We start from the raw sequence: 27,771 nt of genomic DNA on the forward strand, positions 1-27,771 counted from the left end.
CCTACCAGGTCAAGTCTTATTATTCATGGCTCTTTGTTTCATTTTTTCAATATTCATTCCACCCCTTTCAGAGAAAACAACACGTTGGCTTTATTCCAAAAGTAAGTAGATTAAACAAAACGAATTAGCAGGTCATATTCGCTCATTCCCACGCTGTTAATAGCGCATGAAAGCAAACATTCATAATGCGTCTGCCATTTAAAATATCACAGCCTTAATTTAAATTGGTAATTGACTCTTCTGCAATGTAACTATTGCAGGTATGTTTTTACGCCTACACAACTGACAACCAATTTGAATGCCTTTGCATTTTAGTGGAGTGGGTTGTGCAAACTTGCTTTTTTGGGGGATGGCAGATTGTCACAAATTAGATTTATATCTGATAAAGAAACATTTCATATTCTTCCACAATTATTTATCTAAATAAAGATTTTTTTCTAAGAACGGATTTTAAGACATGTCTAACGCAAGACGTTTTAACTGGATGAAACAAAGGAATAATCGAACAATTGTTTTTTTATCGTTTGTTTATTCTTTAATTTTGAGTGAATTTCATTACCAGGGATGAGTAATCTTTGCGGTTTAAATCAGACCAGAAAATAAACAAATACAAGATAAAAATCTGACTTTTGGTCAGCTGTACTCATTCACACCACCCATTTGAATACATTTCCATATATGTGCAAAAGAGACAGCACAGACTTAATGATATTTTGGTCAAACTCACAGAACTCGTCAAAAACCTTTGGTGCAATATACATTTTCAAACTAAAATATCTAAGGGTCCAACACAGCACATCACCATAAAATCTGTAATCAAAGATTGAGTTTTGTGGTAGTTGTGCAAATAATAAACAGTAGGTCAGACTCAGCAACGTTAAATACAAGCTGGATTAAGGCATAAATGTAATTTTCACATCTGAGACCATCTAATCTTTTTGAACCTTTTACAATCTCAAGACAAGCAAATTTGATTTGGCCTCTTTTGGCATCCATATCCAAAAGTTCATCTTTATCTTTTATTTAATCTTTAAAATATGTTAACTCCTATCCTTAAAGTAACATAGCACCCCTGCTGCTACATGTTGGCAACTCGCAAATTGATACCTATGTATCAAGGCCATTGTGTCCTATAGTAACCCTACTGCAGTAACATCCCCTTGGAGCTAGAGGGGGCTACTGCAACAGATTACCTTTGCCACATGCATAATTTTGAACTCAATGAAATATAAATATTATTATTGAATCGATGCACTGCCGTGTCAGAAGAACAGGATGGGCCCTTACGAATAAAGAGCCCCTTAGATATCCACAGACAGACATAACACACTGTTCTAAACAATATGAAAATTGAATATATAGGTCACAGGATTATTCACAGAAAGTGGATTTAGAGTATTGTCTGTATGGGAAAATACAGTGTGACGTTTTCACAGTGGCACTAAACATTATTACAGAAAATTAAAACGAAATTACCACGAAATCATGATGAGTAATAATTATAGCACGTTGAAAGATATAATATTATTATTGTTTGATGTGCTTATAATATAATTATCATAACATTATACATGCGGTGTCGTTGCATTCAATGATATGAAACATGTTTAAAGAGTTTATTAATCATGTAATTTCACTACTTTGTCAGTTTAGTGAGCTCAACTCAGTCTAGAGGCCTCAGGAAAACCAAAGCTTATAAACCCAGACCGCAGTCAGTCTAAATTAGAGCGTCTGTTTTAGACTCCACCCATCAACCAACTTAATTCAACAAACTGCCCTGTCTGTCTGCACCAATTTCTCTGAGTTTCTCTGTGTATCTCTGACATGATCATTGTACAAATGATGTTACAATGATGTAAAGCAAAACCAAAAATATGCATGTATGTGTATAGCATTTTTTTTAGTGCATTGACAATGTATTTTTTTGTCTTCCCGATATTCAAATGATTTAGAATATTGGTAATAATCAATACATTCAATCGTATGTAATTATTATGGCATTATACATTTTCATTAGCAACAAAGCATTTTTTATCTGCTCCAAATGTAAATAGTGAAAAAATAACGAATATAAAGTAGACAAAACTGAATCATTTACAAATAGAATAATTTTTTGTGGAGTAAATTAAGTCGAATTTCAACATTCAGGGTGTCCTTAAACTATTTTACTTATAATAAAGAAAGTGGGGAATAAAAAACGTAAAGCAAGTATTTTAAAAAGTGATTGTAAAAGCTTGACTTCCCAGGCTATAGCAAATCTCTACAGCAGTGGGGAGTTCTTGGAAGAGCCACAGCCTGCGGAGTCAGTCACATTCTTGGCTGCGATTCAATGACTGAGCCAGACACACACAAACACTGAGTGAGTGAGTGAGTGAGTGAGAGAGAGAGAGAGAGAGAGAGATGTGCTCACTGACTCAGTCGTATTGAACTGCAGGGGCAGAGTGGAGGCGACGCGCCGTGTCCGGCTGCCACGATTTCTACGCGCAGAAAAAATAAGGATTTAAAGTTTGTGGATTGTGTATTTCACTCGTGGATTTGGAGTGGGGAAGTCCGGCTCCCCCACGGGATACTTTTGTGGCAACTTGGGCGCTTTGTTTCTGTTACAGTTGAGTTTTCCGTTCGCGTCCGTCTGTGGATATGGACAGAAGAGATCCCACTGCAGGGGAAGAAGACGCGCCGCTGGAAACATTCGTCTAACTGGGAAAAAAGCTCTACCGGATTGTTGGATATTTGATGAAGCCCTACTCGATTTATTGTGCTTTTTTCCAGAGACTTGGAAATAGAGACGAGGAACGAGGATCCGTAAGTTGTATTTCTGAGCGGACTCTGAGTTTTAATCGTCAGACGGTGCGTAAAACATGGAAACGTTAACGCGGCAGAGTTTCCAGCCTCACCCGGGACTGCAACAAACTCTCAAACAGTTCCACCTGAGCTCCATGAGCTCTCTCGGAGGACCGGCCGCTTTCTCGGCCAGATGGCAACACGATCTGCTGTTCAAAAAGGACGGGAAAGACGTCCCGGAGCCCGTGCTGCACCTCCCCCCCATGCAGCCTCCTCCGGTGATGCCGGGGCCGCTCTTCATCCCGTCCGACCGCTCCACCGAGAGGTGCGAGACGGTGCTGGAGGGCGAGACCATATCTTGCTTCGCGGTCGGCGGTGAGAAACGTCTGTGCCTGCCGCAGATTCTCAACACGGTGCTGCGGGATTTCTCGCTCCAGCAGATCAACTCGGTGTGCGACGACCTGCACATCTACTGCTCCCGGTGCACCGCCGACCAGCTGGAGATCCTGAAAGTGATGGGCATCCTGCCGTTCTCCGCTCCGTCCTGCGGGCTCATCACCAAAACGGACGCGGAGCGCCTGTGCAACGCGCTTATATATGGGGGAACGTATCCGCCGCATTGCAAGAAAGAGCTCTACGGCTCCATAGAGCTCGAGCTCACCGAGAAGAGCTTCAAGGTCTATCACGAGTGTTTCGGAAAGTGCAAGGGTCTGTTCGTTCCGGAGCTCTACACGAGCCCTAACGCGCCGTGCGTCCAGTGCATGGACTGCAGGCTCATGTACCCGACCCAAAAATTCGTGGTGCACAGTCACAAATCGCTGGAGAACAGGACTTGCCATTGGGGCTTTGACTCGGCCAACTGGAGGGCGTATGTGCTCCTGAGCCCGGATTACACGGGGAAAGAGGAGAAGGCGCGTCTGGAGCAGTTCCTGGATGACATTAAGGAGAAATTTGACTTCGCCAATAAATACAAGCGGAAAGCATCACGGGTGAGCCACTACTTTGTATCAGCTGTACTAACAAACGGGAAATTTGTTACTGTTTTTTCTTCTTCATTTTTTAAGTGTCAGATGAATGTGCTTCGGAGAAGGTGATGCAAAGTACTTATTCGACAGTAGACTTATTGTATGTCCCTGTTTAGAAAGGTTAAGTGCTTTAGGGCACAATGTTGATCAACCAACAATCTTAAGTCTTCAGTTACAAGACTTTTAACCGCCGTGCCACACCACCCCAGGGTCTGCATCTCCAGTCCTACTGGAATGACATTTGTCCGTCTTAAATTTTGCATCGGTTCCAAGTACTGTCAGCTCTCCTGATTGGAACACCGCCAAGGGTGATATTTCTTTGGTGACCCAGTCCCAGACTCAAGAGACTATCATGATATTGGTTTCCCAATCCAAATGTTACAACCTGATATCTGGGGGATGAGATGTGGACTCTGCGGGCGGACGCAGAGATAAAGTAGCCGCCTTGCTGGTCTGAATTTAATGGTATGAAATATTTAACTTGTGGACGAAAATCTCGGAGATAGGTTTCCTGACTGAGTCTGGGGTTTCACGTTCTGAATTGAACTGCCCAAACAACCCAACTAATTGACGTTAGGTGTCGTGACCTCTGTCCTTCACTGTAGATACAGTCCTGACCGCATAAACAAACAATCATTTAGAGCTATTAAAGTGGCGCTTGCAGGCTTTATCCTGAGGCTTAAGGTTCAGTGTTTGGTATGTATCATCTCATTCACTCATCTGCCTGTCTCGAGCCCAGCGGGACTTCCACGTGTCCCACGGCAAAAGCGTCATGTTATGCTAATTCTGGGTCATTTGGTTATCGCAGGTACTTGACAATAGATGCGTTTTTAATGACTGGGCCATTGAAGGTTTAATCACAGAGCTGTGGAAAGAGTAGAGCTCAGACTGGGAAACATGTTTTCTAACAATGTATGCTCTGCTATGCTTAAAGATTTATGTATGCATTATGTGAATTAAACAAAAACTCAGTGTTTAGTTAGTAAAAAGTGCTGAACTTCTGTTTCTGTAGCTCAACTATAGCATGGCACCAGACACCCATGATATGGGATTGATTTCCAGGTAACCAACAAACTGATCAACACATACACTGCAAAAGTAGCTTTGGATAAAATCGTCTGCCAGATGCATAATGCAAGTGCAAACCAGCCAGTGGTGAAGTCTCAGGACGATCGTTTTATGTTTATCTGCTCCGGGTTGTCTCCAGTCTCAGGTTACTCGCATATGTGGCGGGCGGCTCTTCTTTCGGTTGTTTTGCCATGGCGAGCTCTGGGGACTCCAGTGCTTGACATCTGCAGCAGACAGGGTCCTGTTTGTGAGGTAGAGGATTAGAGGAAAAGTTTTTTTGTGGTGTGCCATCACCCCCAATACACACACACACACACAAACATTCAATGAATGGCCGGCCTGGTCATTTGCATGCACTGTTCCCCTTGAATGGAGTTGATGATGCAGGGATTGGAGTATTGTGGTCGAAACGGAATATGAACCAACAAAGAGGTGCATTCACCAACATCTCCTCCCTCCAATCTCTCTCTTTTTCTCTCTCTGATCACCCCTTATCCTCCCCCCAAACACAAACTCCTCTACCTAGTGACTCTCTCTGGTTAGATTGTGTGAGGGTGAGAATGTAAAACAAGGTTTGTTCTCCATCTCAGAAAGAGGAGGAACGTTTACACATATTTGTTATTTTGGGGTGCCTTTTGCTCTGTTAACCGGTTATGCGTGTTGCATGCGCTTGAACATGTGCTTATGGTAAACGACGCTGCCTTGTTAACATCGAGCTGTTTCCTCAAACTCAAATGAGACCAAAATGTCCCGAAGCTCTCCGCATTATCACATTATCAGACCCCCCGCAGAAGGCTTTTATACATCTGGAGAGCTTTCCTGCCTCACAAGAGGGAGCACTCGAAAACCGTCTCGATACATAAGGAGGATGTGGAATATGCGTGGAGGTTTATCTAGCGAGGGGTGTATTTTTACATACGCCAGACTGCCAGGAAACTTCTGTGATTTGATATTGATGGCTCCGTAATGGCTTCTTCGCACACGAACGTAGCTACACGATTACATTTGCTAGTCAGACATGAGAATAAAGATTAGGCCTAAAATAGTCTGTGCAACTTTACGTCGGTGCTTTAATTTTGTTGCATTGCAGTTGCAAAGCTGTTTGATTTTGTATGTCTTTCAGGTATTGTCATTATGGTACAACACTTTAAAATGAAAGTTAAAAAAACTGTAGACATATTTTAAGAACGCTGTTGGAATAACAACACATCTGGATTAATGGCACAAACAATTGAAGGGAATTTAAAGTGGTGAATCGGGACTGCACCACTGCAATGCGTTGACAAAACGTTTGCATGCTTTCACAAAGTATGTTTCTTGCATACATGTTGTGAGTTTTTTTTACTTTTGTATGTTTGAGTTACTGACCGAGTTTAACTGAGACTTTCCTCATCTGTGAGAAGTAGTCTGGCAGTCTCTCTCGTTCTCTCGCTTTCTCTGGGTGGGGTGAAGGAACTTCCTCTTTCTTTGCTGCTTGCTGAGGGGAGGTCATAGACTGTGTAGTTACTCAACCCCCTCGACATATATGTGTGTGTATAAGTGTTTGTGAGTGTGCTTGTCTGTCTGGTGCTTGCAGCTGGAAGATGCAATAAGACAGGATGTTCTGTACTTCTGTGTGTCACACACAGACACACACTCAGAATTAATAGTTGTAAAATTGTACCTAGCTATTATGTACTGTCAAGCTGTCTGACACGTACGTACTTTTAATATTGTATGATATCAAATCGTTTCTGCTTGTAGTTTGAGGCGCATGCGCTACAAATCTCGTTCTGAGGGTTCATAAGAGTTTGCGTTTTTGACCGCTTGGCAAACAAGGTTCGATGTTGACTGAACTGTAGTTTACAGGTTCAAAGTGTAAGCCTGGGTGTGGAGTTGGCTTTATGAGCCATCGTGATTAATTTTGACGCTGATAAAAATGTCTGGAAGTGATTGTCAGGAATGTTGAATTTATTGATTATAGAGACAGTTTATCCAAAAAAAATACATTTTAGCATATTTAGTTATTATACTCATGTCATTGTAAACATAGAATTCTCTTGTGGTAATCGAAACGAATAATTTAGGAATTTTTTTATATTTGTTATATTTAGTTATTTTGCGTTATGTACAGTACCACTTCAAATAAAAAAGGAAATGTAAGCTTTAAATTAAGTGATTTTGAAATTATATGGTTTTCAAAATAGTCCAGTAAAAAGACGAGCATATCCCTAAAGCACACCCACCATTGTGAAATTGAACAGACGAAATACTCGGCATTTCCATTTTTCAGACCAATAAGCAAAAGAAAGCCCATATCATGATCACTTCCTACTTAGTCATCCATTTGATTTCCCCCCCAAGCTTCCTGTTAAACGTGTAGGCGTTTTATCAGGGGTTATTTAGAGAGTTTTGGCAGACGGTGCGTTCTCGCCGCCAGTGCAGGAAAACCGCAGCTCAGTGACAGGAAGGGAGAGTTGCGACAGCCGCATTCCAGGACCACCACTCCCTGAGCAGAGAGAACCGGCTGATTATGCAAACGCAAGTATGAATGGGCATGAATGAAGCGTGCCCTCTCGCATTCTCTGCGCGTCAGCCCCCGACACAGTCGCGCATGCATAGACACACACGTGCATGCACACACCTGCTCGGTATCTCAACCCTCTGTTGACTTTCTCTCCTCCACAATCAAGTGTTTTTTCGTTTCTAATTTCTCATTCTTTAATTCCCTCCAGGTGCTGGAAGTGGGTTGTAAACTTCTCTAATCATCCAGTCATTAAAGCGGGATTTAACCGCTCTCAGCCTTTGAAGCCATTTTCTCGCTTAATTGTTCACTTTTTGGCAACAAAGCTACATCATTTAGTCTAAATCACACCCTTGAAAAAGCTTTTATAAAAACACCTTGTGTGCTTAGTTTCGTTCTGCCATACGGTTTGGCCGACTTGGGATTTTTTCTTTTGGAGAGAGCCTGGGAACCCCCCCCTCATATCGCCTCAGAGAACTCTGGGATATTTAGTGGAGGGTGCAAGAGCTTTGGGAGAGGAAGCCAGTTCCCTTAGGGGATATTAGGTACGTCCCATCTCCTTCGCCAGGCATATCACTCTTAAGCCACACATACACACACCGGACAGATCAACTCAGCTCAGCGGCAGCTGGCCTGTGGTATGCATATCAATGGCCGAAGCACGCAGAGCTGCAGTTGCACATTGCTCGGCCTCCCTTTCAGAATGCGGGGGGCTCCGCAGGCACGGATAGTCCTGCAGCTGCTGGCGATGTGAGCCAGAGGATCCGTCTGAGAACCGAGCTGAACGGCTGTTCTATCTAGGACCTCACGGGTCAAACGCTTCATATGTTCCAGAGCTTATACTCGTGAGGTCGAAGACCTGCGAGGCGGAGAAATGGACTCTATGTTGTTCAGTGGGTTACTGATATGAACAGACTTTTGTTTGGATATCCGCGAGGGTCATTTTTATTGTTGCGCAAAAAGCGCCAGACGAGAAACCCAACCGGTTTTACTCAACGTGAAACTCGGAGAGATAAGATAATCTGTTTCTTTCATAACAGGGCTCATTTTCTCAACGGTGCTGAGTAAATGTCCCTCACATGTAGATGGTTATAAAATTCAACGTTTTTTTTAACAAGTGTTGTGCCTAGTCTCCTTTAGGTGCTAATTAAGATTTTTCAAATGGTCCGTCACTGACAAGCCCGAACTGATGGATCATAACCGTGATTAACTAGGCAAAGAGAAAATGTGAAGCTTTGTTTTAGAGATAAGAGAGGGACATCTCCCAGGAAAAATTTGAAAGCCTAATTGCTTCCGTGGCTCTAATAGAATGCAAATGCAAATCAATTCATTAGTTTTTTTTATGCTTCAGTTCAGGTGTGAAGATTCACGCTCGGCTTATTTGCCACATTCTTGCTAATTTGATCAGTTTTTCACCTCACCAGCTGAATTTCAAATCAAAATGGCACTTATTCAGCCTCGCTGTTTCAATGTCATTTAGCAACCTTAGCGGGGCGCGCCACATTCCCTGTACTGTCCACAATGACTTAAAACTTTTCTTTATTAAATTAATATACTGTATATATAATATATATATTTTTTTAAATCATGTACTCGTTACAAACCTGTATGACTTTCTTTCCTCTGCAGAACACAAAAGAAGATATTTTAAAGAACGTTGGTAATTGACCCACATTGACTTCCATCATGGGACGTTTCTCAAAAATGTTATTTTGTGCTACACAAAGGTTTCAAACAGCATGAGGGTAAATAATATTCTTTGAGATGAACTATCCCTTTAAAAAAAGAGACTTTATTCACATCATTTTTTTATTTGACACAAACAAAAACGAGGCTGTGACATTTTTGTGAGGCGTTTTATGTATAAAAAAATGCATTCGCTTTGTAAAGCATTATGGGGTTTTCATAAAGGTAAACTCACTGCCTTCACAATTAATGAAATTCCAAAAAAACTAACAAAGAACCGTTTTGATTTAGAAAGCTCAGACTTCTATTAATCCTTTTATATTATATGGCCGTATGAATCTCTTATATGGCTAAAGAGTTTTTATAATTATTCTGTTTCTCTGTTTTTCCTGAGTCATGGCTAAGATGTGACATCACATCTGCACCGTCACAAACACACAAAGCAAATCCTCCCAGTCTGCAATCCCCCTCCCCCAGATTGCAGTAGCTAAAATCTCATTAATGTCAGATGGAGATAAACACAGATAAAAGAGAGAGCGGTTCATCACGGGGCATCCTCTCCTTTCACAGTCCTTGCACCCAGCCCCCGCACATCAGTCAACGCTGTCTGTGTGTGTGTTTGTATTGGCTGGCCATTAGGAAAGCATTCATATACCTGCGTGATGGGGCGGCAGGGGGAGGTGGAGGAAGATGTGATGGGGGGTTGGCAGACAGAAGAGGACCTTTTTCTATGTCTGGCGTAAAAAAAGGAGGAGGGTGGGAAAATAGATGCGTGCGGGGGTGCGTGTTTCCTCGGATACTATGATGGGCTATGTGAGACGTGCTAATATGTAACAAGGTGTGAAGTAAATTTTGGATTTAGTGAAAACATGGAGCAGAGGTTGTATGCCTTAGGACATGGTTCTGTCAAGACGGGTCATTTGCATTTACAGAGTCCTTTTAAAACACATAGTTTAAATGCAGAAAATTGTGTTTTAAATGCAAACGAATGCATGAATGAATAAAGTAATGAACCAAGAAACGAAAGCAAACAACTGCCAGTCTATTGTACATTGAATGCTTTTTGCTATTAACTCATTCATTTCATTCATTCTGCTACCGTAGATGCCTATTGTTCTGTCTATTATACTATAATCTATAAATTAACTGCTAGATGAGTTTTGGTTAAAAAAATTCATTAGACATGTCTTCTGCTTTTAGAGCATAATATTTTATTCCTTTATACGTATAGATACAGAACATATATATTTATCATATAGATTTATAAAGGCTATAATTGTTTAGTTTTATTAAGTCATTCTAAAATTAAACTCAAATATAATAAAGAAACATAAAGAAGATTTTTTTTTTTTACTTCTGCTGACGTATGGATGTAGGCATCACGACTTTTAGAAAAAAGTATATTAATTTATATTAGTTCATCGTTCGTGAATCACAATCTATTTAAACACAATGTATATAATCAGAAATCTCTCTGCAATACTTCTGGTTGGGCAATCACATCATTCTGTGGTCAAATATTGTCACATCGCACAATGGCTAAACTGTATAATTGACCGCTGTCGATCTGTATTACTCACACACTAAATATACACGAGACAAGATCACCTCTATGAATGAAAATTCACGGGCACAGTTCTTTTGAGTGGCAGTGTGATTGAAAATTACTAAGCAAATATGTGTGTTTAAGTGTGTGTGTGTGTTTGTGTTTGTCTGTGAGCGTGCATGAGGATTTGCTGCTGTGTCAGCTTAACCCTATTCAGCCTTTAGCTGACTGTGTGTGTGTCTAAAAGCAATCTGACACATGACCCTCCTCATCAAACCCCTTTAAACAGACCCACCAATCAGGAGGCTCCATAGGGCTCTCAGTGGACAGATGTCTGTATGACAGAAGCAGCGCGACAACCACACAAACACACAGTGTCTGTTCCTAAAACAGAATGACAATTGAAATATTGTGTTGTATTTGGACTCAAACTACCCCTATAGCAACCATCTATATATCTCTGTCTCCTCTCCACAAATACGCTGGTGTGTTGTCGGCCTTCTTCAGGTGGATGCTGAACATTGGTGGTGCTAAAGGAGATTCCCCCGTCCATGTAAAGCGATTTGAAGACCCAGAAAGGCGCTATATAAATGCAACGAATTATCATTATTAAATATTATAATCTGCATGCCATAGCTTGAGGGAGCGTTTGTAGCAGACGACAGAGATTATCTAACACAGAATCTGCAATATGTATATAATGCAATCGTTTACAGGCACGTAAGACTTGAAGAGTCTCAGAGGAAGAAATAGACACGCGAATAACTGAACATTCATGCTCACCCCGTTCTAAATGAAGCCCTCGTCTGGGGCCAGTGGCATTGGTTTAAGATGCACCATAATTTGGTTTGGTCTGTCTGACTTATATAACTGCTGCTCTTTGAAGCATTCCCTTCACAAAGGGGCCCTACTTTATAATGTGTAATTTGAAGTAGAAATGAGTAGACAGACATACTATTACAGTACACGGCTGAAAAAATGTAACTCATGTCCTCTAGTTATGTCTGCACGAGTGAAATAGCTAAATAGCATGAAACATGCTGCTGTCTGGACTCTTGGCTGCATCTACAGAAGAGGAAAAGAGAGAGAAACAGATGATGGGTTTGCTATCATGACTGTCAGCACCAGCCTGGCAGCGTGGTATAGATGATTTGCATCGTACAATTCTGTGTGAACGGGCGTAAAGAGGTGAATGCATTTACTCGCTCTTAACTACGTCTGTCTCTCACCTACAAAAATGGTTGGTCATTGAATCTGAACATCCACGCACAAACACCACGAGAGGTTCATTTTGCCTACGCAGCATTCCTCCAGTATTATCTGAGGTTACAGACGTATAGATTCCGCTTGCGGAAACCGAGGAAGACACAGTAATCTTGTTTCAACGTTAGCCTTTAAGATAACATGCCACAAAACTGGGGCAGAGGGCAAGAGCGTGCTTGTTTGTGTGGACGTTAGTCAGTGTCAGCACACAAAGGCATGGCCTCGCACCCTTTCTAAATTAACAACCACAAAGCTGCGGTCTGAAACGCAAGACGGCTTTGCCATTGATGTGTTCTGCCGTCTGCGTTGGGAGGCAAATGAGAGGCTCTTTTTGTGTGCGCGTGAGTGTGTGTTTGTGTCTTGTGCAAGAGCGTCGAGTATTGAAGAAAAGGAGGGTGCAGACCCAATGTCGAGAGACACTCCTGATCACAGGAGGGGTTTTGTGTTCGGGGTGATGGAGAGCGCGCCGGGTCCCACCTCTCATCCTGAGGTTACACTGGCCTTCTTTTGTCCTTCAGATGTTTAAAAGGAATCAGCTGGGGCTCGTGGAACCAAGACTAGGAAACAAAGCCCAGGCCTGAGTCTATTGTCATAGCTGTGGTCCTCACAAACCCTGCACTGCAGTCCACTGACTTATCTTATGTTTCGTTGGGAGCCGTGGGATTTTAGTATATTTCTACTTTTCTTTTGTCCTCCAGATATGGGCGAGAACATCGATTTGATGCTTTAACGCGAAGAATGTAGAACAGCGTGCACACCTGATTATAAGAGATGTCTGCACAAAGCGAAAAGCATTATAAACGTTATAAATTGCAAACATTGCAAAAACATTCTCTCATTGGTGTTCTAACCTACGTATTACAGACGAGCATATCGCTGTTGTGCTTCTGATACCTTGTATCTCCATATTTCGTGATTTATATATCTTTTGCCAAAAATCATTATTATTGTTTGTCATTGGGTTTTGCCAATATATAACCAATAAAACGTTTTAAAAAGTTTATGTCTGCTTTGACAACACAGTATTTTATCTGTAAAAAGTAGTGTTTTTTTTACATTTCCTGAAAAACAGCGAATTTCTTGATCCATGATTGTATAAAGAGAGTTAGAAGTTCTTAAACTTTTCAGGACTTCACAGCATACGTGTGCTATCAGGAGTGAGGTTATTGCGAGTATATCTTCTGACTAAAAAGTTAAAGATTAAAAAAGATAAAGAAAGATGATGTTTTAGATAGACCATCCCGGCCACACCAGACACAACACATCTTCTCACTTTCAATCTTGGTGTATTTAAAGATGGTTGCCTGTTAGGCCTGCAGCTATAGTGGAGAAGCCACGCTAGGCGTGACAGAGAGTTTGTCATTTCGTTCTTTGATTAAGGGACTTGGTGTATCGGTTCCAGCCTTAAGCCTGGAGGCTATTTTGGTTTTGCTGAACAGGTAACAAAAGAATGTCTGTCTCTGTTAAACCGAACCCTTCCCCCTTTCATTCTCTCAGCAAAGCCTTGGCTGTCATACGCTAACAATGGCACGCTAGCTGTTGGCCCTCAGAGTAAATCATGTTGTGGTTTTCAAATGATGTCACTTTGTGGTAAGCCAGCAACGCTTCTTTGCTTCAAAATCATAATTTGTTAAAATAAAAAGTCGGTGGTGATTTTGCTTGTGGTGAACTGAATGGATGATTGAATCTTAAATAATAGATTTAGTTTTTCTAAAACCAACAATTGAATAGGTAAAGAGTGAATGTTGTTCTTTTGGGACTTGTTTACTCCACCTCATCAAGTCTGTCTGGTCTCTTACAGGATTTCACAAATGACACAGTTGTAGGGCTGTCAAACGATTAATCGTGATTCATCACATCCAGAATAAAAGTCTGTGTTTATAATATGTCTGTGTAGTGCATAATCATTTTGTATAAAAAAAACACATCTACATGGATTCATATATACACAATATTTGAATATATTTATTTATATTAACCAATTATTAAAATTACATATAACTGTTTATTCCTTTTTATATTTTTCGTAAATTTTTGCATGCATGCGTGTTTTTTTTCAACCCACACAATTAATGTGCACAGTAAACAGAAATGCATTGTGTAAACGTAGACTTTAATCCTGGATGCGATTAATCGTGATAAATCGTTTTACAGCCCTAGTTTATAGACCCTTATAACTTATTTAATGCATTACTGGTATTTCTGGTTACCAGTACCATTGTGAAGGATTTACTGTATCTTATCAATTTCTATTGACATCATAATGTTACCAAAAGCCAAATAGCTGTTTAGACATTGTGTTATGTTAGCTTTTTACAATCCTCAATCTCATAAAATATATAATTTAAATACACTATAAGTCATTTTGGATAGAAATTGTACATATCGCCAAATTCGTAACGTCAGTGGGGAGGAATTTGGAAAAATCCAATTGGTACATCATAAGGAAGACCAGGAGGTTGGGGGTGTTAGGAGCGTGGATGTGTATACTGTGTGTATGTTGGCACCTTACTCCAGTTGAATTAAAAGTGTTGGAAACAATGGCATTTAATACCATAAGCACCCGGGCCGGTGCTATGCCTTAGGTTAGCACTTGTGGGTCATAGATCCCTCGCAATTAATACTATTCCAACCCAGTACCACTCCTCCAAATGAGCTGACAGCGGACATGCTAAATAAAACAAAGTGTGTGTGAAACCAGATCTGTGTGTGTGTGCCTGTGAAGGAAGGTAAAGGCTCAGGTTAAAGCCACATGGCTCCCCCCGAGCTCTGCGCTAACTTGTAGACGTCCTACACCACCACTACAGTGGAATCCATTGATTTACTGTCTGAAGCCACTCCTCGCCCGCCTACGCATGTAATCTCACACTGAAAAGGACCGACACACACGCTCACACGCAAACGCGAGCTCGCACAGACATAGAAACGGAGAGAAAGCCGAACACAATCTCTGTCAGGTCTTTTTTTCAAGAGGAAATTGAAGATAATTGTACGCTGTTAGCCTCCGACTAGCCCGCCCGGTTTTAAAGGGCCATCCTATATGTGACAATACTTCTTTGTTTCTTCTCTATAATGCTGTCTCGATCAAGTCGAACGTCTGACACGTATTACACGGGTGGAGGTATCTAATTACGGGTTAGGCCTACTAGTATTTACATTTGCCTCGCGTAGGCTTCTCTCCCGCTTTCTCTCTTTATTTTGACCTTCATTTCACCATCAAAAATATCGGTCTGTTTAATTATCTCTTTACCTTGGCGTCTAACAATCCCTCCCTTTAGTGGGTCAAGGTTCTCACTGTATTTTGCGGCTGGGTTGTTGATAAGCCATGAGGCTACATGAACAACATTGGGCTAGAGATCCTCTGTACTGACGCCTAGACAATACACTGAACACTAAGTTAAATAGACTTTTTGCATGGAAGGAATCTGGCACACATGCTTTTCCAAATATTAATGCAGCCCGTCTGCTTCGGTTCCAATAATACGTCAATGTTGTGTAAATTTTACTTGACTTTTTTCTCTTTTAATAATAGATCCATGCTCCGTAGGTTTGGAGAGATAATGTATTCTTTATTTGGTTACGGAGCAATAGTTTAAACTGTGGAAAAGCTGTTTCATAAGATGGAGAATGTGGCCGCTCTGTGGCTGTGGTGTTATACAGAAACACTGCTGAAGCCCATTATTGTGGGTAAGCGAGAACTGTTTTGTCTTTAAGGAAGGACAGAGGTTTAGCTGTTTTGTCTTTGTGTCTGTGGGGCGGTAGAAATACGCACACACACACATACTGTCAGAATGCCTTCACATAAAATGTCTAAGGAGATGGCATCAAATTCAGGAAGACCGGTGTAACATCAGAATGTGCTTCCTGCAATAATCAATAGATCTCATGGCCATACACCCACACACACACAGACTTTAACAAGGGCGTGAGCGGATAAACAAATTGCCCTTGCACTTTAATCAGACACGGAGAAAAACAACATGCCTTTTGCAAAATGTATGAAACCGCAGCTTTGCTCTAGTTTTGCTTTTAAAGACGCTCTGCACTGCAGTCCACCACACCGCTTACACTTAAACAGTTCGACCTTAATATATCTTCGATAACTTGATTGCATTGATGGTCATTATGAAACGTAAAGTGTTTCAGTACGCACGTACTTTGAATACACATGTCCGCTGCGTGCCGGCCCAGTCCGTGTTAAATCGTTCAGGAGATCTATTGAGTCGTGGATCGATGCGGTTCCTCGCGGCGGAGGAGAGGCGGCGTAAAGCTGATGCTAATTGAGATAGAAGTGAATTGATAAGGCCTGGGCTGCATAATAAGCTCGCTTGAAGCTAACGCAGGCTAATGTTTCCATTAGCGTCTGTAAGGAGATTGATGGAGGAATGAATGGCGATATGAAAGTTGGAAGATTGGGCTGGCTGGATGAAGACACCATTTACCGTATCCAATATTCTTGGATAGATATATTTAAATTGATAATACTGAAAAGACAATTAAACAAGAGGTTGTGGCAAGTTTTAAGTTCAGATGCCATTGGGAATGGTTTCTGATTCTTGCAGGTCATCGGGTTGTATTTCGTAATCCTTTCATAATCTAAACTGACATGTTTTGTACTTGACTTTGAAACTGAAGTGGTTTTTTTATTTAAAAGGACAGTTCACCCAAAATTATCATTTACTCACCCCCGGGTTGTTCAAAAATGGTATACATTTCTTTGCTCCGGCGAACACAGAGAAAGCGTGTGGAAAACAGAAAACAATTCTCGGCAACCATTGACTATCAAGTAGGAAAAATGACAATGGAAGTCCAAAGTGCCCTAGAACTGTTTGCTTTCCTACATTCTTCAAAATATCTTCTTTTATGTTCAACAGAACAAAGACATTTATCCTACTATGGTTGTCAATGGCGGCCAAGAACTCTTTGGTTACAAACCGTCTTCCAAATATCTTTATTAATTAATATTTAATCGTTAGAAAAGTTTAAAGTTGTAATCTATAACTTCTGCCTCCAGCTCTGTTTTAAAAACACACAATTGCACAATCTTATCTTTTTATGTGGGTTGAAGTCATCAAGCTGCCATTTCCTGCAAAATGAAAGTTTAAAAAAAATTATATATTTATAACCCAAAATGAATTGCAGCTATAACCGCCGCAACTTAACATTGACATTTCAGTGTTTTTACTCCCATTGTAAATGTCTTACTGTAACCACATTTTTGTTCCTGAAAAATGTAACCCTCATTTTCAGGTTTAAACTGCTTTTTTTTGTTACGGACATTGCCACAAATGTCAACTGAGCTTAACATTCCTTCAATCTCAAAGAGCAAGAGCTTGCTACCTAATGTGATAACACTCGCTCCATTAAAGTTCATGAATATCTAACATTATTGTAAAAAAAGATATTTGACAAGTCAGGGAAAGAGACAGAGAGGAAAGGGAGAGTATCTCAATCTAGCAGGTTCTATTCTTGAGTGTGTAGTTTTTGGCAGCGATGACAAAAGAACACACACTCTCTAGGTCCCTTGTGCAGGGACCCTGTTCCAGCTCGGCTTGCTTATCAGATGAAATTGGACCCGTCTCTTTTCTGCGCTCAAGCTGTCTCCTGAGGAGGCCCAGATCTCTCCTCCGCCCGGGTGTAGTCACCCCAGCTGGTTCTCAGCCAGTTCTTCCACTTCCTGGGGCTCTCCACTTACCCAAGGTCTATTCAGTTTGTCGGACCTGCTCTAGATGAACTTCACGGTGATCTGAAACGGGGATCTTAAATGTTGTTTTCACCGCAGTCAAATTTGGAACGGCTGGTTTTTAAAGCAATGTAAGGTATTTAAAAGTGTATCAGTCACTTCCTTTTTGTCTCTCTCGCTTATTCTCATTCCGGATGGATCTCTCTTGTCCCCGTTCACAGGTTCCATCCCCCGTTCCCTTCTTTTATGCCTGTAACAGTAAGCTTTGTGATTGTGCCCCAGAGCGAAGGCTCTCCCCGAGCTGAACTCATTTGGAACAGAATGTTGGCGGCTTTGAGGGAAAGAGCCAGCATGTTCTAGTCGACCTGCTGAGCGTTCAGTCGAGGCCAGCGCCACTCTGAGACACACACATGGGCGCGCACACACACACACACACAGACACACAGATGTCAACACAACTCTAACAATCACACACTCAAATCAAAGCTCCTTTGTGCTCTTGCTAAGACAAGGGCTGCCAAACAACAACAGCGGCACCAACAAGCACAACAATTCTCCATCCACAGAGCCCTAAGTAAGCAGGAACTGTTGAATTTGTTAGGGAGCCAGTCGTTGAAACGTTTCAGGCGACTTGATAAGAAAAGATTTGGTGAAAGGTATGCGCTTCCATTTCTCTTGTTTCAAAAGCCCCAACTGTAAAAAATAGGAAAAGTGTTTTGTTTCATCTTGACGCTTGAATAAACGATCTATCGTCTCAACCAAAGGTGACCAGCCTTGAGAACTCATTGTGTGTAAACCGTCAAACGATAGCGGCCAAACCCCAGTTGTGTAGCGGCCCATTGTGCATGATTGACAGCTTCAAGGGCGAGTACATTGACTGAGGATGATCACAGTCGGTTGTGTTTAATAGCTGAGTCCAGGATTTGTTTGGCGAGTAAATTGTGCGGCTGAACTTTGAAACCTGAGTTGGGGCCCAGATGCGGAGACAGGGAAGCGATTGGGCCGAGCGGAGCATGCACGCTGATAAATGTTTATTTAGTTTTCGATAACAAACCGGCCGGCCCCTTCAGCTTCTGTCGAGTGGAGCTGGCTCGACTTTACGTCTAACTAATAATCTCTTCTGGCTTCCGAGATAGAAACAATCTATCGGAGTCGAACTATCAGTCAAAGAGCCCATAGATTGACTCGGCCTGTATGCTACGTAGTTGGCTCGAATCTGAAGTTTGATTGGCTGTGTAAATGTAAATAAAAATATGGTTTATGAATGAGACGTAGAGGAATTTGCGGAAGAGAAAGTCCCTCAGGTGGGTGCCAGTGTGTGCACAGCGGCTTGAGGCGGCCCACTGAAACCATTTCCTACAGATCGTCTCCGGACTGGTATTTCCGCCGCGAGTTCAAATATCAGGAAAGCAGGCATTTGTGTGCGTGTGTGCGTATAATACGCCTGCCTATGCACGTCTGGCTGTCACCAAGGAGGTATAATTCCAAATACCTCAGTGAGCGGAGAATTAATACGGTTGCTAAGCAAATCTGCACTTCCTGTGCTAAATGAGAGCTTGACTGGATGGTTTCGTGGCTGGTGGGCTAGAAAAGCCCGCGCACGCAGCTCTTCCCCGTCTCCAGACCTGCAGTGGTAAATGGGGCTGCTGTGCTCATGTGCAGAATAATTGCATTACTGAGGGGGGTTGCCCAAATGCTTGTTTTCCTTGCTGCAGCCATCCTTTCAAAAACAGGAAATGAGGATTTTCCCAATGAGATGATCGCAAAATCATATGACACTGGGTCATGTATTTATATGAAATTGAAATAGAACCCATTGACCGTACACCTTTGACCTTTCGTCTACTCATCAATGCTAAAAAAGACGCCGGCCATTACGGCGTGCGGTTACGTAGGCATGTGTAACCCTGTAAGGTAACATTACAGTTGTGCCGTGTAGCCGTGCAGACATGTAAACCGCATGTGTGTAATGGTCTCTCACGCTCAAGATGGCTAGCCGGTCATTCCATGAAAGCCGATCTCAATGCCGTAGGTCAACTGTCCATCATGCGGGAGTGAGATTTCATAGCATCCAGGTTCTTTAATTACAGAAGTGAAGCAGTGGATCCCGACCAAAGATCAGCGGGGTATTAGCATTTTATCTGGGCTGAGATCTGAGCTAGCTGGCTGGGTAATAAAATTCACCACAAGGCAGTCTTTTTTCTCTTTTGAGTGGAAGTGTGGTCGAGATCTTTGTGATGTTTGATTTTTAAAATCCCCTCACATATCTGAATCTAATGATATATAAGTCTTTTAAAAAGATTTTGTTTAAGGCAAGATTATATATTTAAAAAGTGTAAAAAAGTAAAATAGATAAAAATAGATAGAATATATAATATATAAAAAAATTGCCCAAGGTAGAAAATATAGATGAAAGATAGATAGATAGATAGATAGATAGATAGATAGAAAATTATATATTAAAAAATGTATAAAAATATAACACAATCATGTGAAATATATTTTTTTAAAGTTTCTTTAAAATAATAAGAATCAAGCAAGATTTGCTTAATTTCTTTCAAAAAAGTCACAATAAGGTATCGGGCCGGCATTTCTTTGTGAAATACACCCATACTTCCAGCATTCATTCTTTGAATGAATTTTTATCACATTAATGACATCATTTTATATTTCAGAGAAGAGATGAAAAAGTTGTCTTACACAATTGTCAAATGATTTTCTGAAAGTGTGTGAGGTGCTGGAATTTTCAGGTAGCGTTTAATAAAAGGAGTGAAAGTGTCAAGTCACGTGTGTAGGTGGAGTGTTTGAGCTGCATCTGTGTGCTCGCTTGTCTGTGACCTGATTCAGCCAAGTGTGGCGAACCCTCTCTCTCCCTCTATTACGGATCACACTGTATTACAGTGGGCATGACAGACTCTGCAATGCCATGCGGAGTAACCGTGCCTAGTTTAACATAATGCTTTTACGCATGGCTGCGCTTACTCTTCCCTCTCTCCAAGAACTGTCCAGTGCAGGGTGGCCCCGTAGAGAGTAGATCCAGGGCTTTTTAAGACTGATATAATCTGTGATATTCACGGGCAGATCGGGTGAGATTACACGGATCTGAGAGTGAGGTGAAGAGAGAGATGAAGAGAGGGGCAGCTACTCCACAGCGGGAGGGTTTGAAGATGCACTGCTGCCTTTGATCATGGGTCACCTCTAAAAAGCTGCTCTCTCTTGGCATTACTTTTTCTTTTTTACGGAACATTGAAGGGTGGATAAGTAAAGCCTAGGTCCCTGAACTTTTATCTTTTTTTCTTATTACTTTCAGCTCAGCCCTGTTTCAAAGCCTGACACACCACCACAGGCTTGTCACTCCTAATTACTCAACGCCACTGTTTTCTAATCCCTCCATTCTCTTTCTCTCTCCTGTTTTTCTCTCTCTCTCACTCGCTCTTTCACCCTTTTAAATATGTCTCAGATATTCCATGCTATTTTGTCCATGTCTATCGGCCAGTTCTATTCATAAGGTCCTTTTTTCATCTCAACACTATAGCCACTTTCACCTACTAGAAAACATGTGACGTGATGTGTGACGCGCACCTCTACAAAAATGTCATTTTCTCAAATGAAACTCAGACGAAGACCTCTGACCATTGTGTGGTGTCTCAAGCCACTTTTTTGACAACAACTCGTCTAGACATCCAGACAACCCTTCAACTAGCCTAAATATGTAGCTTTGCATATGCCTAGTACAGACATCGACCTTCATTATACAAGACTCACCATGTGGCTTTCCATATCAGCCATTAAGAGATCTCTTCTGAGAAGAGGAGGGGACGAGAGATGATGGGGTGGGAGTGGGAAGAGGAGAGGCCTCTGTTGTCAATGAGATAGGGCTGAAACGGGTTCTTCAGCTACAGAGAGGGGCCCTCGCCGCTAGAGTTAGCTTATCGCTCCCCTAGCAAAGCACCTTTGGCCCCTGTGGTGATGTTTGTATCTGTGTGGCTGCTTGCGTGGAGGGAGTGGTAGTTAAGGAAGTCTGAGCCTATTTTTATAGAAGTCACTTCATACGGTGGAAATGAAAGTATATATATAGTAGAACAGTACAGCACGGTTAAAAAATACTGTTGTTGGATTAGACTAATACAGCAGATCCATGTGCGTTTGGAACAGCAGTCGTGGGTTTAATATACACATAAATGTATACTTTATATTAATAAGTGTATACCAAATGCTTACATGAAAATGTAGTGAAAACAAGATTAAGTTTAAATCATAATGGCAAAATGTACCAAGACTTTCAAAGCAATTAAGAGCAAAACTATGATAGACTAATCCAATCTCACAAAATATTTAGTATGCGAATTGAGATCCGCCCCTGATCCACATATGAACATGTCCTTTCCACAACCGTTAGCTAACATAACAAACAGCAGATCATCATGATCTAGAGACTGAACCAATAGAGTTAAAATTACAATAAGAAGAAGATCACATAATCAATGGGTTTAATCAATCCTCCTATCTAATCCATCTCAGTTGCGGCCGAACAATGATATCACATCCAGTCCGAGAGACCTTTCTTCAGGTCAGGACAGCAGCCGGTTCTCTGCGTCTCTAAAGCCGCTTTTCAGATTATCACCGACAACAGGTAATCAGCACCTCGTCTTGGCACGCAAGGCTTATCAACCGCAAAGTGCACACTATTCACTTAAAATGCCTTACTGAATATACGCTTGTTTGTAATGCTGATGTTGCAGGCAAAATTATAATCAAAAAATCACATTTGAAATGTGCACCAACTTTAAATTCCAATGGATTTGGCTGTCGATGTTTTATCATTCATTTGAAGCATAACTCTGGTGTATTGGTATAGCTTTGATGTGAACTCCATTATTCTCTTTAGAATGTTTTTTTTTAACTTTATTGAACGGGCCTTAACTCGATTATCCCAATATCGCAGACGATTGTGCGCCATCATCCAATAGAAAGAAACGTAATCACCATTAAAATAGGCTTTATTGTGCAGCTCTAAAATATCAATACATTTTGTTGTGGAACAGCTCTAATTGTGTTCTACGGGTTAACCACGTTGGCCCGTGTTGCAGAAGGATGTTTGTCTGTTTCATTACGCAGGCTTATCTGACCAGCGTGTAATGATTTCATCCCCCCACATTAATATCCTAAACTAATAGCATTAGCCAGCTGTTACGCGCATCCAAAGATCCGGCAGTGAGATGGAGAGGCGTCCTCAGACAATTCACATAGCAGGAATACTTGCTACGAAATTATAGACTGACTGTCCATTCCAGGGAAACCCAATGATTGACTTAAGAGAGATTCCAGCATCCGGGCTCAATAGTAATATTACCGGATGAACCAATAAGAGCACAGCAGTTGACAGAAGAACGAACGAAGAAACGATATTGAAAAAAGATTCTGTTTAAAATATGATATTCTTCGTCTCTTGAGCACTGTTATAGTTTAAAATATAATTAAAAAATGTGCCAATGTAAGGACCTTAGAAGCAAGCGAAGGGTGTAGAGCATCACAATAGATGTACTTATACTTACTGAAGTATCTGAGGGCTGAAATAGTTTCTCCTTGTCACAAAACCCCCAGCTCACCCCCCAAAGCTCTCAAAGAATGAATGCCCATCAGTCGCCCCTCATCTCCCTTTTTTTTTTTTTCTCACTTTCCCTCAAACACGAATCCCTGACTCACAGAGTTTTGGGATGAAGGGTGTAAGGACGTGGGGATGGAGTAGCTTCTTTCCTCAGGCTGGTGTCTGTGCATGGGTCTACGTGCGAGCGGAGAGGAGGGGAGGAGAAGAGCCGCCCCACAAAAATGAGGACAGACTCTCTAATTGGTGATAATGGCTGAGGTAGAAAAATTCTCGCTTGGGGACAAAGCGGCCTTTATTGCCTCTGTGCATGTGACCCTGTCTCTCACACTGCAAAAATTAGAACTGGAGACTGCATCCATTTGAAGGAAATTCAGATCAAATTAAAGTCTTTGTACAATGTTGAAATATCAAAGTTTTACAGACAGATTACGAATCATGATAGGCTATTGTCTATTGGAACTGATTTAGCTCAGGAGAGAAAATACTGTTTAAAGGGACAGTTCACGCAAAACCATTGTTTTTCATCATTACAGTAACTCCCTCATGTCATTTCAAACCTGTACGACATGTTTTTTTTGTGCAGAACATAAAAAATATATTTTAAAAGAATGTTGGTAACCAAACAACATAGGCCCTCTTTGACTTCCAATGTATAGACACAAAACCACATTCCTCAAAATGTTTTTGTGTTCCACGGTATAGAGTCATGTACGTGTTTTAAATGACAAATGATGGTGAAAAAATGACCACAAAATTATCTGTAAGTGCATTCCTGTTTCTTTGTGGCTTTGATAGGGATCATAAATAATTTTCAAATGTCCTTACCCTTGAATCCACTGTACATTAGTTTGGATTAAAGTGTCTGTCAACTTTTGCAAAGTCTTGCAATCTTGCAGCATGTTATCATTTCTTGTTGATGGTTAGTCTAGTGCCGGTTTCCACTTCATTTTTTCATAACCATAAAACCAGCTTTTGTCATCGAAACATTTGTTTTCAATGCTAAAATGTTCGTTAATGAAATCTGGATGATGGCAAACAGCAAAATGGACCTAATAGTAGGCTTTCCTCTTGGAAAACAGTTACATATTCAACCCCCCAAATCACCATCAACTAAACCCTCATGTGCTATTCATCAGCCTAGAGAAGGAGGTTGACGTCAATGTGAGAGGAACAGAGATGGAGGGGCCGGTTTCAGCCCTGTTCTCCAGATGTTTAATAGAACTAGAGTAGGGAATAAAACCATGCTGTAAAAAGGATCTTGTAAAACAAAATGGACGCCACCTCTTTCCTGCTCTTAACAATCTCAAATTCCATCTTTCGCTGTAACAGGTCTCCATATCAGGAGCTTGAAAATGCTTACAGTCACATTTTTATTTAATTCCCTGCTTTTGTAAAAAGCAATGGCAAATTATCAGATTGCATATTTTTTTATCATTCTCTATTTTTACATTATTTTGCATTTTTACCCTCGAAAGGGAAATACAAGATAGGCAAATGTCAATTGTACCTCCTTGATAGAAATGGGATTAAATGGAGTTTAGATGGAGACTTTCTAATCGCTTGCTTCTAAAAATACAGACTTTAGAAATGACACATATGTGACCCTGGACAACAAAACCAGTCTAAAGTAGCACAGGAACATTTTTAGTCATCACCAAAAATACAGCGTATGGGTAAAAATGTTATGCCCAAAATCATTAGGATTTTAAGTAAAGATATTGTTCCATGAAAATATTTTATAAATTTCCTACCGTAAATCTATAAAAACTTTATTTTATAAAAATTGCCCCTTAAGACTGGTTTTGTCGTCCATAGAGTTTAGAAGAGATCAGTTTTTTTCAAATACTTTCATATTTAACTTTTGTATTCCTAAACTTTACATTTATGGATTTGGCCGACACCATTATCCAAAGCAACCTAAAATGCATTCGAGCTATACATTTACCCAAATGAGAAGATTAGTGTCTGAGAAGTGAACGCCATTATTAAACAATGAATCAAAAGGTCACAAAGCTTTGAAAGCGCAGCATCTGAGCTATAAAGTATTAGCCTTTCTGAGCAGTCACTCATCTGTCTCTTTCCTCAAACAAACTATGTCCTTTGTCGGTCTAGTTGATCTCTAAAGACAATCTCTGAATTTCTGGTTCTCCTTCATTCTTCTCAAGCTATTAGAATATACCTGCATGATCTCCACATAATCTTCCATTTAGTTTCAGTCGTGATTTTTTTAGTACTTTATGAACATGAATAATACTTTTATGTGTGTATTGCAAAGCAATGTACAAGGGAATGATACAGGAAGTATACAGGTAATATTTGACAGGTTATTTTAAACGAGCTGTTCCATTATAATTCAAAAGTATGCAATTATGTAATTTTAATAACTAATAATATAATAAAATAAATGTAGTATACATTTATGAATAATTTCTTTGTATGTTTAATAAAAGTAGTCAAATGGCAACTCACGCCGCTGATCCTGTAAGGTGGGAAGGTCTTAAGTTGACGCCCTGTGTTTCAACCTGACCTGAGACTGACCCGGGCCATGGGCTGTTAGCAAACCCACGCTCATTAGGCTGCATTTGCCATCATTAAGCTGATTTGTCTTTGCTGATCACTTTTCAAGATAGCACTTAAAGTGCCTGGCTGTTATTCTTAAAAGGACTCCAGACTGCCCCTCCTAAACTTTACAGTGTGAAGGGTTGTAAACCCATGGTGTGAGCCGTTGCGTAGAGCGGTCATGGGTTCGCGACCTCACCAAGACAAGCACAGGTCTGTGTCTCAGCTGCACTGCTCGGATGGAGTCGTCTCTGAAGAAGGGCTGAAAATGTAGAAATTGAAAGTCAGCATTTTGATAAGTAAACAAACAAGCTTAAATTTTGAAACTAAAATGTGCCTTTAGATTCTCCCAGGTTCCGCAGGTAGCCCTTCGGAGAGTATTCCTGACTGTATGAGTTTTTTCCCGCTTTGAGGTCCTAAACACCAGGTTTTTGTGACCAGGGTCACAAAAACATGCACAACATCTGGCAACTATAAAGTTGCACGGCCACATAACCTTTGGGTTTAATAGGATGCGGGAAGGTTAGAAAGGTCAGCCTTTATTCTCTTCTACTAAATGTATGATCATCATCTCAAGGTCATCTCAACACCTTTGTGCTCAAATCTGAGGCCATTCCAAATGTTATTGAATTAGCTTAAACTGAAAAGTGTCAAAGCGGACAGCTACAAATGGTTTACCCCCAATGAAACACACTCTGAGGCGTCACATGTGTCACAAAGTCGAAAAGAGCAGGGCTGAATATTCTCAGTTCAAGTGAGATGTACTCTGGTTGACACTTATAACAGATGCCTCACGAGAACGTGTCATGTCTGTACGAACTGGTCTTCCTCTTTCCGTTTTCAGTTCACGTTGCCTCGTTTTTTGTCCCCTCTGAACATTGGGTTTATACAGAACTAGATTCCTGACTTTCAGCTGATAAGGTAGTGAGAAAGGAAATGTGCTCAGTTTCTCAGACGGGTGCTAGTTAGACCGGGCGTTCACAGCGAACAAGTGAGGTTTAAAGGTTAAAGACAGATAAACTCAACGGACCCTCCCATCACCACTGAAAGCATTCATGTATGCGGGCAGTGAAGAACGGGGCTCTGTATTTTATACAGTAGGAGTATAGGCCCTAAGAGGGAAAAAGGAATAAACTTGGGAAGTTTACACACAAAGGAACAGAAAATAACATGCAGCCCCCCTGCCAGCACCAAGGCCTCTTGGCGGGCGACAAAGCCTGCTGAGAAACAGAGAGAACACAGGCAAAAGAGGGGGAGAGAAAGAAAAAAGAAGTCAAGAACTATCATCTCTCAAGCTTTGTCTTGCCGGATGATCCCCATTCAGATGAAAACGTGCCACTTTTCAGTCAGTCTGGGATATGTTAAATAAGGAACATTAGCCAAAGCAATCCTGTTAACAGCATCGGTATTGAAAAAGAGAGGAAGACAATCTTCTTAAGCGATTAATCTCCATGAGAAAGTGGCGTCTTTGAAGAGAATCATCCACCTTAAATTTCAGCTGATCTGTCTGCACCTCAAGTGAAAGAATGTGTTTTATTCCTTGCTATCTACCGGAGCAAACATCCTATTTAAAGACGTGAAATACAAATTGATATGCTATAATTCTCCAGTGACCCAGTTGAATTTGCATTCAACGTATTTTTCGCGATGACGAATTTGCTATTTATTACCGTGAGCTTTCCTTTTCCAAAAAAATGCCTCATTGCCAAAGTTCACGTGAGAGAGGCTAGCTTTCAGGATTTTACTGCGAGCACACTTCCTCTTCCTCACTTTTTTATTTATTTTTTACTCGCTGTTAAATAACGGTGAATGATCATCATTTGTGGGTGTCTGAAGTTGGACCTAATGAGGGGTTGGGGTGAGAGAAGCAAACAGATTTGCCACGGCTTCACCTCATTAGCAGAACAAGCTAGCGCGTGCGAGCATGTGTGTGTTTTTAGAGCAAAAAGGTCCCACTTGAGTTCCACAGGGAACAAGGTTATCGTAAGCTTAGCGTAGCATTAATGTAGCATTTTACTTTTACACAAAGTAAAAAGTGCATGGCTGCTC

General features: G+C 41.1%; 1 protein-coding gene across 1 annotated transcript in view; it reads left to right on the forward strand.

The window, feature by feature from the left end:
- Nucleotides 1-2,411: 2,411 nt before the first annotated feature.
- Nucleotides 2,412-27,771, forward strand: part of skia (v-ski avian sarcoma viral oncogene homolog a) — a 56,532-nt gene continuing 31,172 nt past the window's right edge. Inside the window, exon 1 of the mRNA XM_056773215.1 lies at nucleotides 2,412-3,770. Within this exon, the coding sequence (XP_056629193.1) occupies nucleotides 2,859-3,770 (912 nt within the window). The 5' untranslated portion in view covers nucleotides 2,412-2,858. The remainder of the gene's footprint in view (nucleotides 3,771-27,771) is intronic.

This window comes from Triplophysa dalaica, chromosome 18, assembly GCF_015846415.1.
Source record: "Triplophysa dalaica isolate WHDGS20190420 chromosome 18, ASM1584641v1, whole genome shotgun sequence".
NCBI classification, from domain to species: Eukaryota; Metazoa; Chordata; class Actinopteri; order Cypriniformes; family Nemacheilidae; genus Triplophysa; species Triplophysa dalaica.